At 37.7% G+C, this 16,906-nt stretch overlaps 1 protein-coding gene across 5 annotated transcripts in view; it reads right to left on the reverse strand.

Annotated features, from left to right (window-relative positions):
- Positions 1–9,851: 9,851 nt before the first annotated feature.
- Positions 9,852–16,906, reverse strand: part of LOC129245411 (calcium and integrin-binding family member 2) — a 58,748-nt gene continuing 51,693 nt past the window's right edge. For 3 of the 5 annotated variants that reach the window (XM_054883544.1, XM_054883551.1, XM_054883550.1), the window contains one exon: positions 9,852–10,172. In XM_054883544.1, the coding sequence (XP_054739519.1) occupies positions 9,955–10,172 (218 nt within the window). In that variant the 3' untranslated portion in view covers positions 9,852–9,954. The remainder of the gene's footprint in view (positions 10,173–16,906) is intronic. The other 2 variants (XR_008582409.1, XM_054883545.1) reach the window with 1 other exon arrangement.

The following is a 16,906-nucleotide window of genomic DNA, read 5'->3' on the forward strand; positions in this document are numbered from 1 at the left end:
AAAATTGCGTTAAAAAACAGGAAACCAAAAAATGAACCTAAACAAACATCAGGGAACACTGGAACGTCCTTAATCACTCCAACAAGTTTTTGAACTTCAATGCCAACAGAGCAAAATCTGCTCTAACTCAAGATAAAAAGGGCCTCAGATTACTCTGTGGGGTGCTTACAGGTCACTTTGCCTGTAATAAACACTTTAACGCAATAGGGTTATCTAGTAGAAGATCATGCAGGTTCTGCTGTGATGAAGAGTAGTCTATAGAACACTTTGTCACAAACTGTGAGGCATTAGGCAACAGCAGACACAGAGTCCTGGGCTCGTAACTACTAGAGGAGGAAGATCTACAATTGCTCCCCCTTAAGAAGCTGGTTCGAAAAAGTGAGAGCACAGATGTCTAAACCTTTGCCCGATGACAGTATAAAGTTTACTCAAAACAAAAAATTACTCGAGAAAAATTTATTATTTTGGTAAACATTTATGGGAATATTTTTTTTTCTATTTTTGAAAAACATTGGCCTGGGATTTTTTAATAGTAGTTGTTTTTGTTTATTTTTTTATGTATTTTTTTATTATTTTTTATTTATATTTTTATTATATTTTACTTTTTTTAAACACTACCAGTAAGCAGTTAAGAAAACGGCCATGTTGTCCATATAAAAATGCCTGTGCAGTGTTTAAATCGATGCCTGCATTTGGTATGCCCCGCAGCTGATGAGCTTCCACATATGGCTGGTTATGCAAGTAGAAAAACTTGTCCGCCAATACAATAAAAAAATTGAAGTCAATCTGATTTTAATATATTTAATTTCAAGTGCTTTGCCCCTTTACTGGAAAAGTTAATTTTTTTTTAATTCTTGATTCACGAAAATGAGCTGTTCGACAATGTAAATGCAACCCGGAAATGCTCTTATTTTATCCTCTGATGCAAAACAATGCCTTCGTTTTTTCATTAAGATCATTTTGTTGTCTTTGTGCAATAATATTTTAAATTTATTAAATAATGAACATTGTCTGTCTACTGCGCATTTGATGTACACTGAAAACTTGAAAAGTAAAAAAATTATACACAAAAAAAAAAATATTGATGTAAAAAAATATTCCGATATTCGATATTTCCATAGCGAAAAAACAATTTTTTTTTTGCTTGTGAATATTTCCAATTAGTGTAGTTGAAAGCATAAGTGCTTTTAATTAGTCGTAAAAAATTACTGCATAGAGCGGCAGAAGTGACTGGTTACTATCAGCACTGGAAAAACTCCACATGTCTGCGAAATTCATACAATAATCTAAAAATTGTAACAAAAAATATATATTCACATTTTTACTTACCTTAACGCTAACATATTTATGTATACAAGTAGTAGCTGGCACAAAATTAATCATCCAATTTTGTTTTAAATCCCTTTTTTTACCAAATAAAACGAAAAATTATTTGGAGTGATGGAAATCTTTAACAGCTGGCGCAAAATTAATCATCCAATTTAGTTTTGAATAACTTGTTTTTACTAAATAAATCAAAAAATTATTTTGAGTGATGGAAATCTTTAGCAGCTGGCGCAAAATTAATCATCCAATTTTGTTTTTAAATAATTTTTTTTTTACTAATTAAAGCAAATTAAAATTTTGAGTGATGGAAATCTTTAACAGCTGGCGCAAAATTAATCACTCAATTTTGTTTTCAGTAACTTTTTTTTACAAAATAAAACAAAAAATTATTTTGAGAGTTGGAAGTCTTTAACAGCTGGCGCAAAATTAATCATCCAATTTTGTTTTAAATCCCTTTTTTTACCAAATAAAACGAAAAATTATTTGGAGTGATGGAAATCTTTAACAGCTGGCGCAAAATTAATCATCCAATTTAGTTTTGAATAACTTGTTTTTACTAATTAAAGCAAATTAAAATTTTGAGTGATGGAAATCTTTAACAGCTGGCGCAAAATTAATCACTCAATTTTGTTTTCAGTAACTTTTTTTTACAAAATAAAACAAAAAATTATTTTGAGAGTTGGAAGTCTTTAACAGCTGGCGCAAAATTAATCATCCAATTTTGTTTTGAATCACTTTTTTACTAAATAAAGCGAAAAATTATTTTGAGTGATGGAAATCTTTAACACCTGGCGCAAAATTAATCATCCAATTTTGTTTTGAATAACTTGTTTTTACTAAATAAATCAAAAAATTATTTTGAGTGATGGAAATCTTTAGCAGCTGGCGCAAAATTAATCATCCAATTTTGTTTTTAAATAATTTTTTTTTTACTAATTAAAGCAAATTAAAATTTTGAGTGATGGAAATCTTTAACAGCTGGCGCAAAATTAATCACCCAATTTTGTTTTCAGTAACTTTTTTTTACAAAATAAAACCAAAAATTATTTTGAGAGTTGGAAGTCTTTAACAGCTGGCGCAAAATTAATCATCCAATTTTGTTTTGAATCACTTTTTTACTAAATAAAGCGAAAAATTATTTTGAGTGATGGAAATCTTTAACACCTGGCGCAAAATTAATCATCCAATTTTGTTTTGAATAACTTGTTTTTAGAAATGTTTGTCTGCCCCCGGCTTCAGAGCACGCCACGCTCGACGAAAACGATTGGATAGCGCCCATCTGTGGATACAGTGGCCCAAGCCATTACCTGTAGCCGGTGCTGCCTCCTGGTGGTCAAATAAACGCTATCGTTTTGGAAATTTACGAACTGCTCAATTTGAAATGTTTTCTCGTCAGAAAACGCAATGTTCGGAAATTGACCACTTTCTGACAAGCGAAGCAACTCCTTCGCTCTCTCAAGTCCGACTTGTTGCTGGTTTGATGTGAGGTCATGGGCATTTTGGATCTTGTAAGGCTTGATTGGTCAGATATTTTCAGTTCTTACGCCCACTAGGCCACATTTGATATTATGAAAATTAAATAAATCTGGTATAAATCTGGAAAATCTGGAATAAAGAAAAAAATTAAGTTGAATATTTTTAAGCACATTTCAGATTGCCTTTTTTCAATGGCACCCGATTAGTAACATCAGGATTAACCTGAAATAGCTGGTACTTAATACCGAAGCCTTTCCTTTTCAGCGTTTGCAATGACGACTACAGCAGCGTACCAGTTGTTAGGAAGTTTAAAAATATTCATTTACTTTACAACTTTAAAGGACATGTGGAATTTTTCAATGATAGTGAGATGACTGTCGCGCTATGTTGTTAGATAAGTGAAGAAAACCGATTTAATTTTAATGTGAATATAAACGAGATTACGACGATATTTATCGGAAAGAGATAAAATTGTAATAATCTTCTTGGATACTTTTAAATTTACGATAGCTACGATTAAATGTAAACTCTATACAATAACTGAATATTGCATTGCTGCTAATTAAATTACAAAAGCAAAATATAATACTTATGGATGAGTAAGAACTAAATTTATGACAGTAATATGTGAATGTAAATAAATGCGTACTTATAGAATAAAAAACAAACTAGTAAATACTGTAAGGGGGGCCAATGCAGCATTGAACTTCAGGCACAATATTTTATAAGAGCGTCCAACTGATGGCGTATGCCGATGACAACCGCATTGTTCGTACTGCATTTTCCAAACTGGGTAAAGAGGCAAAGCGAATGGGTCTGGTGGTGAACGAGGACTAAAACGAAGTACCTCCTGTCATCAAACAAACTCGCGTATCGGCACCCACGTCACGGATGACAGTTATGATTTTGAGGTTGCAAAAGACTTCGTTTATTTAATGGGTCCCGGTGGTCTAGAATTTTGAAAAACTAGAGCTCTAGACCACCGGAACTCCTTAAAAACCAGCATTTACACGAATGTCAATGCCAGCCTTGAAATATAACGGATAATCTCTTTTGCCAACAAGTGCTACTTTAGACTAAGTTTGCAATTGAGTAGTAAAGTCCTCTCTCGACGAACAAAACTAACAGTTTAAAAGGATCTCATCATGCCCGTTGTGGTTGCTGTTGTAACAGCTATTAATCATGCCCGTCTTAACGTATGGCGCAGAAGGTTGGACGATGGCAACATCCGATGAGACGTCACTTGAAGTGTTTGAGAGAAAGATTCTAATGAAGATTTTATAACTTTGCGACGGTGAGTATCATAGGCGATGGAACAATGATCTGTATGAGGTTTACGTTGACATGGGCATAGTTCAGCGAATAAAGATCCAGCAGCTACGTTGGCTGCGTTATTTTGCCCGAATGGATACAAACGCTCCGGCTCTGAAAGTATTTGATGCGGTACTAGCTGGTGCTAGCAGACGAAAAGGAAGACCTCTTCCACTTCATCTCTGAAGGATATTGCTGACAAAAGTTTAAACTGTTTATTCAAACTCGCCAAGCCATGTATCACGAATTAGGTTCAACACGACTCTAAAAACACTGCTAACACTACGGACCCTTGTTTTTTCTGTGAAATCAATTCAGATCAGCCAGATATACTTAACCTAATACATCCATAAATACGGCTGTGTTGTTATGGATGATGAAACATATGTCCAAGTACATTTTAAGCAGATTCAGAGCGTTGAGTTTTGTACTGCAACAAAGAGACCAGGAAACGAAGTTGCCTTTAAGCTAAAAATGATGGACAAGTTCGCTGCGTTGAAAAGATCAGATAGAGAATCAGATGACTTCTCTTTGTGTGTCCAACTGGCGCCCGTTAGCACGAGAAAGAAACGACTGACGGGCTTTGTTAAACTCGGCCACAATCGCTTAAGCGGTTATCGCACCAATCAAGAAGAAGAAGAAGATGCACTTAGTGCTGATACCTTAGAGTTTTATTTTGATTATAGTTTTGTTTTACTTACATTACTTACCCGAAAAACATATATTTTCTTAAGAAAATAAAACACATTTGTTTGTTGGCTATTTATGGTATTAAATTTTTCATGCTTCATGCTTTCGGGAGTTTATTTTTATATGTAAATTTTTTGTACTAAATTTTTTCGACTCTTATAAAAGTATGATTTAACATTTGTTTCTGGTTTTATTTGCGAGATTAAAGGAATTTTATTATAAGTTACATTTTTCTATGCGAAATATGTATCCTTGCCATTGACCTCTGTTGCACACAGCGCACCGTTTAAATGTTTTTTCCTTTCTGTCTTTATTTTGAACTCTACGTTCTCCTTTCCTTGTCTGTTCGTGTACTGCGGCTCTCTACTTGACAAGCGTCAAATATGATTTGCAAAAATTATAAATTTTCCAATAAGGTGATTATTTTTGCACCGCCTTGTATATATCACTTTCAGTTAGTGGTTATAAATAAATTGACAAGTTTTATATAACCAAACTTTTTTTGCATTACGTAAAGAATGGACCCAAAAAAAGCTAGTCGATTGTGTTCACTCATCACTTACGTAAAATTAACTGTAAATAAAAAATAAGTATAGATATTCACAGTGTTTGTTGTCATTATTAATTTGGCGTACTCACTTTTAACTTCTACGTATTCTTGAAAATGTGAAGAAGAAGAAGGAGAAAATTCTGTCAAAAAAATGGTAATTTGTCGCATTTGTTGTTGTTTGGCATAGCAAAAACTTTATATTTTCCGAAAAGTGTGGTAATTTATGCGTTAAAGAAGTCTAATTATACCTTGACGCTGGAACGAGGGTCTAGCAGTGGAAGAAAGGATTTGTGTGACAGTCAAAAGCCAAAGAAGTGATGTAACTACTTCGCAAAAATCTTGCCTTTCACTCCGAGACGCTGTAAAAGAGGTCCATATGTCGAAAGGTGACGTCCAAAAATGCGCAAAAGTGAAGGTTTACGATCATATAAAAAGATTTTAGCACCAATCGAAATGTTAAACAGAAGAAGAGTGAAATAAAAACACGTGCGCGAAATTGATACAGTCAATACATCCATAACCTGCTTGCTAAGGCAGGCATCCGCTTGCCTGGGATGAGTACGTCAAACATGTATTCCTCACTCACAGTTTTAAAGACGGAATTAGGCGAGGAACTAACTCTGAAAGCACAGTCTACATATATGGCAAGCCTCGACCTCCTACAGGATTTCCAAAATAATGCTACGAAAACACCCATTTTTATTCTATCACTAACAAAAAAGGAATTAATATATTGGTTGGAGTACTGACGAGTCATTGTCTCACTTCATATCACGCCGCAAAAATGGCATTGGTCTCGAACGACGCGTGTAATTTATGTGAAGAAGTAAGGGCTACATTAGAACACCGCCTTTGCCACAGTCCTGTGCTAAGCAGAACTCGTTACAAATGCCTGGGATCGGTGTGCTTTTATCTCTCAAGGATATTGCTGGCAAAAGTTTAAACTATTTTTTCAAACACATCAAGCCATGTATTACGAACTAGGTTCCACACAACTCCAACAACATTGGTAACACTACGGACCCTTGTTTCTTCTGTGAAATCAATTCAGATCAGCCAGGTATGGGAATAAGTTTCCGAAAGTTCTTCGCCAAAGTTACAAATTATTTAAACTATTAAATACAGTAGATTCTGTTGCATACGTTCCGCAAGAAACAGCATAAAAAAAGCTACTAGTTCTATAGTAAAACTATAGATACGTTTCAAAAGTGCTAAGAACCACATAAATCTGAATTAATGTAATAAAATCGTATAAAAAAGGTCCCAACTAGTCCCATATTATAACTATAGATACGTTCCATAGACCGCATGAACCTGAAATAATTAAATAAAATCGCATAAACAAAAAATTGTATTTTTGAAAATTATATCTTTATTTAAGAAATGTCAGAATCGAAAAATAAATTTACATCGTCAGAAATAGAATCAGACAATACCCGCATGTTGTGCATTCGTTTAGGATTTAGCGTAAAATCACTTCCGTCACTTGATGAAATGTACACGTCTGATCTGGATGGTGATGCAGGTGGTTCCATACTTGTAGGGTTAGCATTTCTGATGTAATCTGTGATAAGTTTTTGCTTAGCTGGTTTAGAATCTTGTTTATAGGTACAATTCCCGATAGGTCGACATGCATTTTTTAATTTAAAAAAAAACCGCACTATATCAAAACCGCATACAAAAAAGCCGCATAAAAACATTATCTACTGTATTGCATGATTTGACGTGCAGTATTTCTCTTTGGAAGCTACTGCTTTACTCCATCTTTCAGGCAGCATACGTATTCTTCTGACGAAAACTTCAAGTTCTCTTGACTTGATTCACTCATTGAGGTAGTTCGTGATGCTCTCGTAAGAAGTGAACCGCTCTCCAATAAGCGCCGACTGCATTGATCGGAACAGATGGTAATCCAAAGATGCAATGCATTTGGAAGACGGCGGGTAGGGCAAGATTTCCCAATTCAGTCGCTCTAAATATTTCTTAACAACATGTGGCCTGGCATTGTCATGCAGCAAAATCAGTTTATCGTGTCTACCGTCCCATTCCAGCCGCTTTTCTTTGAGAGCTCGATTCAAACGCATTAGCTGCAGTCGGTAACGATCGCCAGGGATGGTTTCAGATGGTTTAATGAGTTCGTAATAGATGACACCTTAGTGATCCCACCAGATGCACAACATAACCTTTGAAGCATGAACATTTGTTTCGCTGTGGATGGATCTGGTTTACTTGGCAGGCTCGAACATTTTCGAGGCTTAGGATTATCATAATAGATCCCTTTCCCCAGTGACGATGCCATGCAGGAAACCTTTTCTTTTCTGTCGTTCAAGAAGCATCTCATTCGTCACCGAACGTCTTTCGATATCCCGATATCCCTCTCCTTCAATTGATATGGCACACAGTTACCTGCTTTCTGGACCATTCCCATCGCGTGCAAACGTTTACCGCCGGTTGATTTGTCAACATCCAACTCTTTAGACATATAATCAAGGGTTCGACGTGCGTCTTCATCCAATAATTGTTGTAGTTGAGTATCTTCGAATATTTTCGGTGCCCCTTCGCGATCTTTATCAGTCACGTCGAAATTGCTACTTTGAAGGCGTCGAAACCACTATTTACCAGTCGTATTTGATGGAGCGAGATTACCGTAAATATTGGTCAATGTACGACACGTTTCAGCTGCGCTTTTTAGGTAACTTTAAAAGGTAATAATGATTCATGACTTCCCGGAAATGCTGTTTTTTTCGAGACGAACGTAGACATTTTGTACGTCAGATAAAAAAGGATCTTTTCGCTTCCAACGAATGTGAACTACTGCGATAGAGACCTCACATATACACCTTCAAATTACCAGTATATTAACAGAGCGAATCCAAAAGAAGTATCGGTATAAGTTCCCTAAAAAATATTTGGATCGGCAAACCATCCAAAAATGGAATTAAATCGTGAACATTTTCGTACGATTATTTTTTACAACTTTGGACGTGGATTAATTCAGCAACATTGCATGGATAAACTTAATTCATTTTTTGGCGATGAAGCTCCATCAAGGACCAGTGTTTCTCGATGGTATGGTAAATTCAATCGTGGTCGTAGTTCACTCCAAGACGAATTTCGTGAAGGTCGTCCAAAATCAGTTGTTGTTCCGAAAACCATTGATGCTGTGCGCGAACTGATATTGCAAGGTCGTCATGTGACCTATCGTGAGATTGAGACAATCTTAGGCATTAGTGGGACCAGCATACATTCAATATTGCACAAAAATTTGACTGTCAAAAAAAATTTGTTCGCGTTGGATCCCACACAATTTGTCAATCGCTCAAAAAAAGGCTCGTGTCGATTGGTCGAAGGAAATGCTCAAAAAATACGATCCTACGATCGCTTCGAAACACGTCTATGACATCGTGACAGGTGATGAATCATGGATTTACGCGTATGAGCCCGAAAGTAAACAGCAGTCGACTGTATGGGTGTTTCAAGATGAGCCAAATCCAACAAAAGTTGTTCGCGCACGAAGCACTTCCAAGCAAATGGTCGCCTGTTTTTTCGGAAAAACTGGACATGTCGCAACCGTACCACTAGAACAACGCAGAACAGTAAATTCTGAGTAGTACACAACCATTTGTTTGCCAATTGTCTTCCAGAAATTAGGAAAACTAATCGCCAAAGACGGATCACTCTTCACCAGGACAATGCGAGCTCTCACACATCGGCTCAAACAACTGCACTTTTGAGCACCCAAAACATCGAATTAATGGGTCATCCGCCGTATAGTCCTGACTACGTACGTAAAAAACAAACTGAGAGGTCAACGTTTTTCGACACCTGAAGAAGCGGTTGTGGCATTCAGAATGCATGTTTTGGAGGTACCTCATTCAGAGTGGCAAAATTGCTTCGACAATTGGTTCAAACGCATGCAAAAGTGTATAGATCTTCATGGAGAATATTTTGAAAAACAATAAAGTGATTTTCGATGATTAAAATTTGTTTTTGTTCTCTAATCCCGACATATAAAAGGCACCCCTCGTAAAAATCAGGAAATTCATTTCAAGAAGTGTTTGCAAAAACGTTTGCTGCCATTCATAAAACAACAGAAAGGCTCAGTTCTGTTCTGGCCCCATTTAGCGTCGTGTTATTATAGCCGCGTAGCTATGAACTGGTATGAAAATCACGACGTAAATATTGTTTAAAAGGAACACAACTCACAAAACTGTGCACAATTTCGACCCATTGAAAATATTGGGCAATTGCTAAAATAAAATACCTTTTCTCTATTAGCGGGGCTTTAGTCCATATTAGTCGATCTTATGACTGCATTGTCGTGCTCTGTCTGTCACAATATTCGTTCTAAATACATATACAAATGTGTGATTCCTCATAAATGTCACCCAAACAATTGCATTATACGAGTATTGAAGTCAATCATTCCTTTCTAAGATTCAATTGAAATTATTGACACAAAGAGCTTTATTTCTCTGTAGTAACCAGTATGTAGAAAATTACAATATAAATAACTATGCAAATGTAAATGTAACTGTATATGTAGGTATGCTCCTGTATGGGTGTACATATACACCATAGCCATATGGTCTTATATTTGCATATTAAATGCGTATGCGAAAAGTGGAGAGAAAGTCCGGGGCACGCAGAATGACATGCTCGAATTCTAGAAATGACAATTTACCATCACCATCCACATCCGCTTCTTCCATAACCTTATCGGCAATCTGTTGATGCTCCTCCGGACTCAATTCATTTTTCGTCATGGTTGTGAGACAAGACATAAGGTCGCCATGGCCAATGAAGCCATCCTGATCAAAATCTGTTGAAGGAAGTTGAAAATGGAATTGAACGAACACAAACAGGTTCAAATTGTGCACAAAGCTAAATGTGATGAGTAAGAGGGATGTCGTCTGTGCGGTGCGGTGTTCTGCGTGCATGTGTTTGAAGTGAAATTAACCAGTGAGTGTGTTTAACAGGTATCCTGTACAGGATATGCAAGCAAATGCCGATGTGTGACAACGCATACCACACGCACATATGCATATAGACCTACATCTTGCATATAAAGGGTGATCAGATTGGAGGTACTTTTTGCAATAAGAGTTTTTTGACAGACCTTGCGTCAAATTAAATTTATTTCATACTAATTTTTTTCATTATTCATTGACATTTCATCATGGAAAAACTTACGCCTCAACAACGTTTGCAAATCGTGCAGTTGGCTTACGAGAATCGACGCTCAGTGAAAAGTGTTCATCGCGCACTCAGGCCAGGTGTTCAGGGATGAGGCCCATTTTTGGTTTAATGGCTCAGTTAATAAGCAAAATTGCCCTATTTGGGCTGAAGAGCAGCCCGAAGTCATTCAAAACCAGCCATGATAACCATTGGAAACAATAGTTTGCTGCGGCTTGTAAGCTGTAGGAATCATAGCCCCATATTTCTTCAAAGACGAGGCTGACGCCAATGTAACAGTGAATGGCGAACGCTATCGCGCCAGGATAAACCACGTTTTGATGCCGAAAATGAAGCCCGTGATCTCCACAACATCTGCGTGGCTCCAACAATACGACGGACAGCCTTACTTGCCATAAAACCCGTGAAACAATGGATCTACATCGTCTTCGTTTCATTGAACAATTTAACTCTCGCCACGCACCAGTGGATTGGCCACCTAGATCGTGTGATATCACATCTTTAGGCTTCTATTTGTGGAGGTGTGTAAAATTTAACCACTGTGTGGATAAACTAGCTTCGATTGAGACAACGCACTTTGGCCATCTGTTACACCGGAGCTTTTCTCGACTACTTCAGGCCCGGCACTAGACGCTCTGGTTAGTCTACCACCACTTGATATTTTCATCCAAGGAGAGGCCTTTGAAGGCTATCTGAAGGCTAAAACACAATGGGAATTGATTCGGCATTGGACAACAGAGTTAGCATGAACTTCGATCCAACGATCCCCGCCATGCCCCCGTGGCTCCATGCCATCAAGAGTCGTACTGGAAAAGAGACACAGTGTGGTGCAGCTAGAGGCTCAATTGTAGTCAAACTCTGAAAATGAGCCCGGCAAACACTGTTCTCGCACTTTCACGGATTCCTCCAGGACCAAGCACGGTTCCGGCTCTGGTGTCTACGTGAAATCCAGCGGAAAAAAACTACACTTTTCTCTTGGAATGCACGTATCTGTGTTTCAAGCGGAGCTGTATGCTACTCAAGAAGCGACAGCCCTCCAACCACTTCAAGGGTGGTTGAATACTATAAATCCAGGTTGAACTACATATGTATGTTGGTAGACATAATATCCTGATGCTAGCATGGGTCCCGGGACACGTGGGTATCGCGGGTAACGAGATCTCTAACTCCTTAGCTAGGATGGACTCTGAGGCCAACTTCCTTGCCCCGGAGCTCGTTCTGCCACTCCCTTCTGCAGCCATCAAATCGGTGGTTAGTAAATAGGTTACTGTAATCACACCCGATCCTGGCAGGCTGAGAGAGGCGGCAGATGGGCAAAACTGATGTTACCTGTCCTGTCCGACTGACTGTCGCAGTTCCTCCTGTCATTAAGCAGAAGGGACTGTAGGCAACTTGTTGGACTGATGACGGGACGTTTCCACGACAGTCGGTTCTACGTTACCGAAACGACCCGGATTTCTATACGGCCAAAAATTGTCACTCCAGCAGTATTCCCCGCATGTAAGTATGGGGAATGTTTATGCTACTACAACAACTGATGACGGGCCTCTTTCTATGGGCGAAGCACTTGAAAAAGGTAGGTAGCTCAGGCAGTTCACTCTGCCCAGCTTGTGAAGAGGAAGATGAGACGGCGGACCACTTTCTGTGCATCTGCCCGGCCTTTGCTCGAATCGGGCTTGATATCTTTGGCACTGATGTGTTAAAAAGCCACCACCTTGGCTCCTTGGCACCACAAGATCTACTCAGATGTCGGGTAGATTTAAAGAAAATTAAAAAAGAAACCCGAGTGCAGTACAATAGACTTAATTGTGTTTGAGTACTGTACTTGCTAGTCTGTCCCGAAAAACAAAATAGGCATTGGAAGCCAACATCACTAAAGTTATGCACGAGATACCACCCGAAGTCCTCCAGCGAGTCATTCCAAATTGGTGTTTACAGATTTCCGTATTACGGCGCTGGGATTATCTTTAAAAAATAAATATCATTGAATGGTTCTGCACAAAAATAATAAAGATTGTCGAATTAATTTTAATTTTCGTTGTTCTATTGCAATTTAAAATCCGTTACCTCTAAATTGATCACCCTTTATATATTACATAAATATAAGCATTTAAGCGAAGGAATGGTTTTGTGCAGAACAGGGATAGTGAAATGTAAAGGATGCGGAGAGGAAGCTGCCAAGGAAAGGTGCTGGCAATTTTGTGGGTGTGCGCGTTCGTCTTCGTGTATAGCAGCACGGCACGTTGACCTACAGAGTTTGTACCCAAAGCAATTTGCTTTTCTGATAAGACCATTTGTTGTACATAGAAGCAAAGCGGGAACCCTGATGTAGCTGGAGCGTCATATTCATTAAAATTTGCTCCATTTCTTACCCATATAATGCATTACAATTTGTAGTGATTACCTGCAGCAATGCAATTTTACCGAGCAGCGCTACAGTCAAGCTTTCGCATGCGTGCATGTTAGTCTACATATAGGCGCATGCCAAGGCATGCACGAATCGTTCGAGTATGTGCCATAGGTTTATTCAATTTTACTTAATTGCATTACCGCTTACTATGCATATTTTACTAGATTCTTATATCTTATGAACAAATACAAAATAGGAGGCATATAAACCAAACGAAAAACAACACAGACACACATTGAGGAAATCGGATTATATTCACAATAAATTTTACATCAACATAGAATTGTGCATATTTACATACATATAAATAGAGATGTGTACCAAACAGGAAAAAATTAGTTAGAAAAAATGTCGAATGCAACTTTGGTGGCATTTCTGCGCAAGCCCGTGCAATATGAGCTTGAACTGTGCCAGTATAAAAGGAGGCCGCATTAATTAAATAAAAATTTCAGTGTGGAGATGATAAGATAATGTTTAACGAAAAGATGCAAAAAATGCTTGTAAAAGACCAAAAATAAGAAACATGTAAAAGAACTGTCCACAAAAATCAGTAATTGAGAAGGAGTAATGAGCAAATATATTCGGGTACGCGGCGAAAAAAAGCACACGCACCACTTATGACTATAAAATTTGGCATTTCATTATTTTATTTTAATTTAACTACTTTTCAATTACAATATAATTCACTCATCGACAGGCAATGGCAACCCCACGAGTATATTTCCGTTATGGAAACGCGTCTCATAAAAACCATTTGCCGTTCGGAGTCGGCTTAAAACTGTAGGTCTCTCCATTTGTGGAGCAACATCAAGACGCACGGCACAAATAGGAGGAGGAACTCAGCCAAACACCTAATAGAAGAGTACGGCCCGGAGACTGTTCTGCCACCCCCTTCTGCAGCCATCAAAGCTATGCTACTCTAATCCACAAACGAGCTTGGCAGACTTAAAGAGGCTGCAGATGGACAAAACTAATGTTACCTGTCACGTCCGACCGACTGTCACAGTTCCTCCTGTCACTAAGAAAAGGGGACTGTCGGAGGCTGGTTGGACTGATGACGGGCCACTTTCTACGGGCGAAGAACATGGAAAAGGTACCCACACTGCGGCACCTTGTGAAGAGGAAGATGAGGCGGCGGACCACTTTCTGTGCGTCTGCCCGGCCTTCGCTCGAATCAGGTTTGAGGTCTTTGGCTTAAGAAGCGACCATCTTAGCTCTTTGGCACCACAAAATCTACTCAGATTTCTTCGGAGATCGAGTAGATTTAAAGAAAATTATGGACTTAATTATTGTGTCTGAGTGCTGTGCTTGCTCGTCTATCCAGACAAAAAAGAACATGCCAATTATTTATTTGTTTTCATACTTCATTCTTTAAACCAAATCCATCAAATTCAATGATTCATTACAAATAATATGAATCAGAATTCCAAACTCTGTAGGGAGCTCAGAAAAATTCATCAAATTTGAAAAAAGTTTCCAACCTTTTAATTAGAAATTTTAGGAAATTTTTGATTGCGTAGTTTAGTAACTCATTCATTTCTAGGATAAAAAAGAGTGGTTTGAAGTGAAACACATTTTCTATGCGGAGGAATAATTGAACACCCTAAGCAATTGTCCAAAATCAACGCTATGTTTGAGCCACTTCAAACTTTAACTTTTTTACACTAAAACTGAATGGGTCCTTAAACTGTATATTGAAAGATTTTCTTAAAATTCTGATTAAAAAGTTTATAACTTTTGATGAATTTTTTAGAATTTCGTACAAAATTTGGAATTTCGATTCATACTTTTCATAAATTTCGATAACCGCTAACCCCATTTTGGCCGAGTTTAACAAAGCGAACAAGTAATTTTTTCTCTCTTGCCAATCGGCACCTGTTAGGCACACCAAGTAAAGCCAAGTGCTAGTTTTGTTCGCCGGGAGAAGACTTTACTACTATTGTACGTGATTACCATTCAGAAATGCAGAGGTTAGAGTCTGCGTGTATGAAACACTAAATTATTGAAAACGTGTTTTCTGCCTACAGTTTTAAGCGGACTCCGAACGGTAAATGTCTTTTTTTGAGGAGCTTTTTATGGCAAAAATACACTCTGAGGTTTGCTATTGTCTGCCGAGGGACACTATGAGAAAAACTCTTTCTACTATTTTGTTGTTTCATGCACGGATATTCAAATTTCCGCACTCCCGAATCGTAGTCATGCAACAGTTCAGTCCACTCGGCTGCGGCGGCCGTGGCACAACAATCTTCACGAAATTCATCTTTTAAGAATCTACAGATACATTGGAACTCGTTGTATCAGCGTTTCACTGCGGCTAAGTGTGGTGCTTCCAAACAAAAATCGAAGTAAGTTGATCAATGCACTCCTCTATCCATTATCCTCGTCCAAAATCGTAGTAAATCATTGCTTGAAAATTTTCACGAATTAATTCCTTCCTGGGCGAGAGCAGTTTCTCAACTCACTGAAAAAGAACAAATAAAACTCGAAAGTGAAAACTTATGCTACAAAAATGAGTTCCGAACGAAGAGCTAATATCAATTTTTTTTTTTAAATCGGTAAAACGTTTACGGAAACATTCGAATTGATGAAAAAAGTTCATGGCGATGAGTGTCTATCTCGTAATCTCGTGCCAGAGTTCATGAGTGGTTTACACGGTTCCGAAATGGTTGTGGGGATATAAATGACAATGAACATACGGGCCGCCCAAAATCAGTAATCACCGAAAACTCCATCGAAATTGTTGTGAAGTTATCAAAAATGAACCGAAATCATCGTTAAAATTCATGGAATTGGAGTCGAATATCTCCAAAACATCGATTTATCACATTTTAACTGATAATTTGGGCTTACGAAAGGTCTGCGCAGGTTTCATTCCGCACAAATTAACTGAGGACCAAAAATTGCTCAGAATTCAACATTCGAAAGACCTCATTAAAGAGGCGAGAAAAAACGAGAACTTTCTTTACGTGATTTTTCCAACATGAACCTGAAACTTAGCGTCAAAGTGCCGAGTGGAAGGCCCCAGACGAGCCACCACCCGAAAAATCGCGTTTGGAGAAGTCAAAAATCATTGTTTTTTTTTTTCAAAAAAGTTCAACTTTTTTTATAGTCTCGGAAGGAGCACATGAGAAGTCTTCGGCAAAATGTGTGGTCAGCTACCTAATGGGATTCTTTATAGATAAAATTATGTTATGAGACTAAATCTAACCTCAATACCTGTGCGCGGCAATTGTCAGGAGGATCATTACGCGCAGTAATTTCAGCATCTGCTTCAACTATTCTGCTGTTGCACGGCTAAAATGCAGACATATGGACACTCACATTTTTCAGTCCTAAAGGGGCACAAGTTCTTAACTTAGAATGTAATTGTAGATTTTCCTATCGGCAGCTCGTACAAGCACTAACCCACACACATACGTGTCCACTTAACAAACGAGTACATACCTAAAATGCTGCAAAGAAGCTTGGTTTGGCATTGACAAAGTGTTTATTGATTTCGTCGGTGACTTTGAGAAAATTTAAGTGAAAAATGTATTAAAAATACTTTGAAAATCTATGCAAATATGCGCAATAAATATAATACACATTGAAGCAAACATAAACACGCAAATAACTTTGTATGTAAGAATATATATAACCAATATTAGGGTGGTTCTAATTTTTTTTTTTTTTTTTTTTCAAGTAAGAGATTCTACTATTGCAGAAAAGTTGCCTTTATTGCCATGCCTTCTGTCGCTAGCAATGGTATCACTCATTGAAATTTCAATTCGAGTCCCGAAAATTAGTAACTTTTTTCGAATAGTTTTGTAACAAATTTGAGCTTGTATAAGTTTGACGATGGCGTAAATCAGAATTTCTCGTATCTCATTAGTCATTATGGTTGTACGCAGGAAAGGCAAAATAAGAGTTCTGAGAAAAAGTGTTTTTTCTTAAAATGTTAAACAAATTTT

This window comes from Anastrepha obliqua, chromosome 4, assembly GCF_027943255.1.
Source record: "Anastrepha obliqua isolate idAnaObli1 chromosome 4, idAnaObli1_1.0, whole genome shotgun sequence".
NCBI classification, from domain to species: Eukaryota; Metazoa; Arthropoda; class Insecta; order Diptera; family Tephritidae; genus Anastrepha; species Anastrepha obliqua.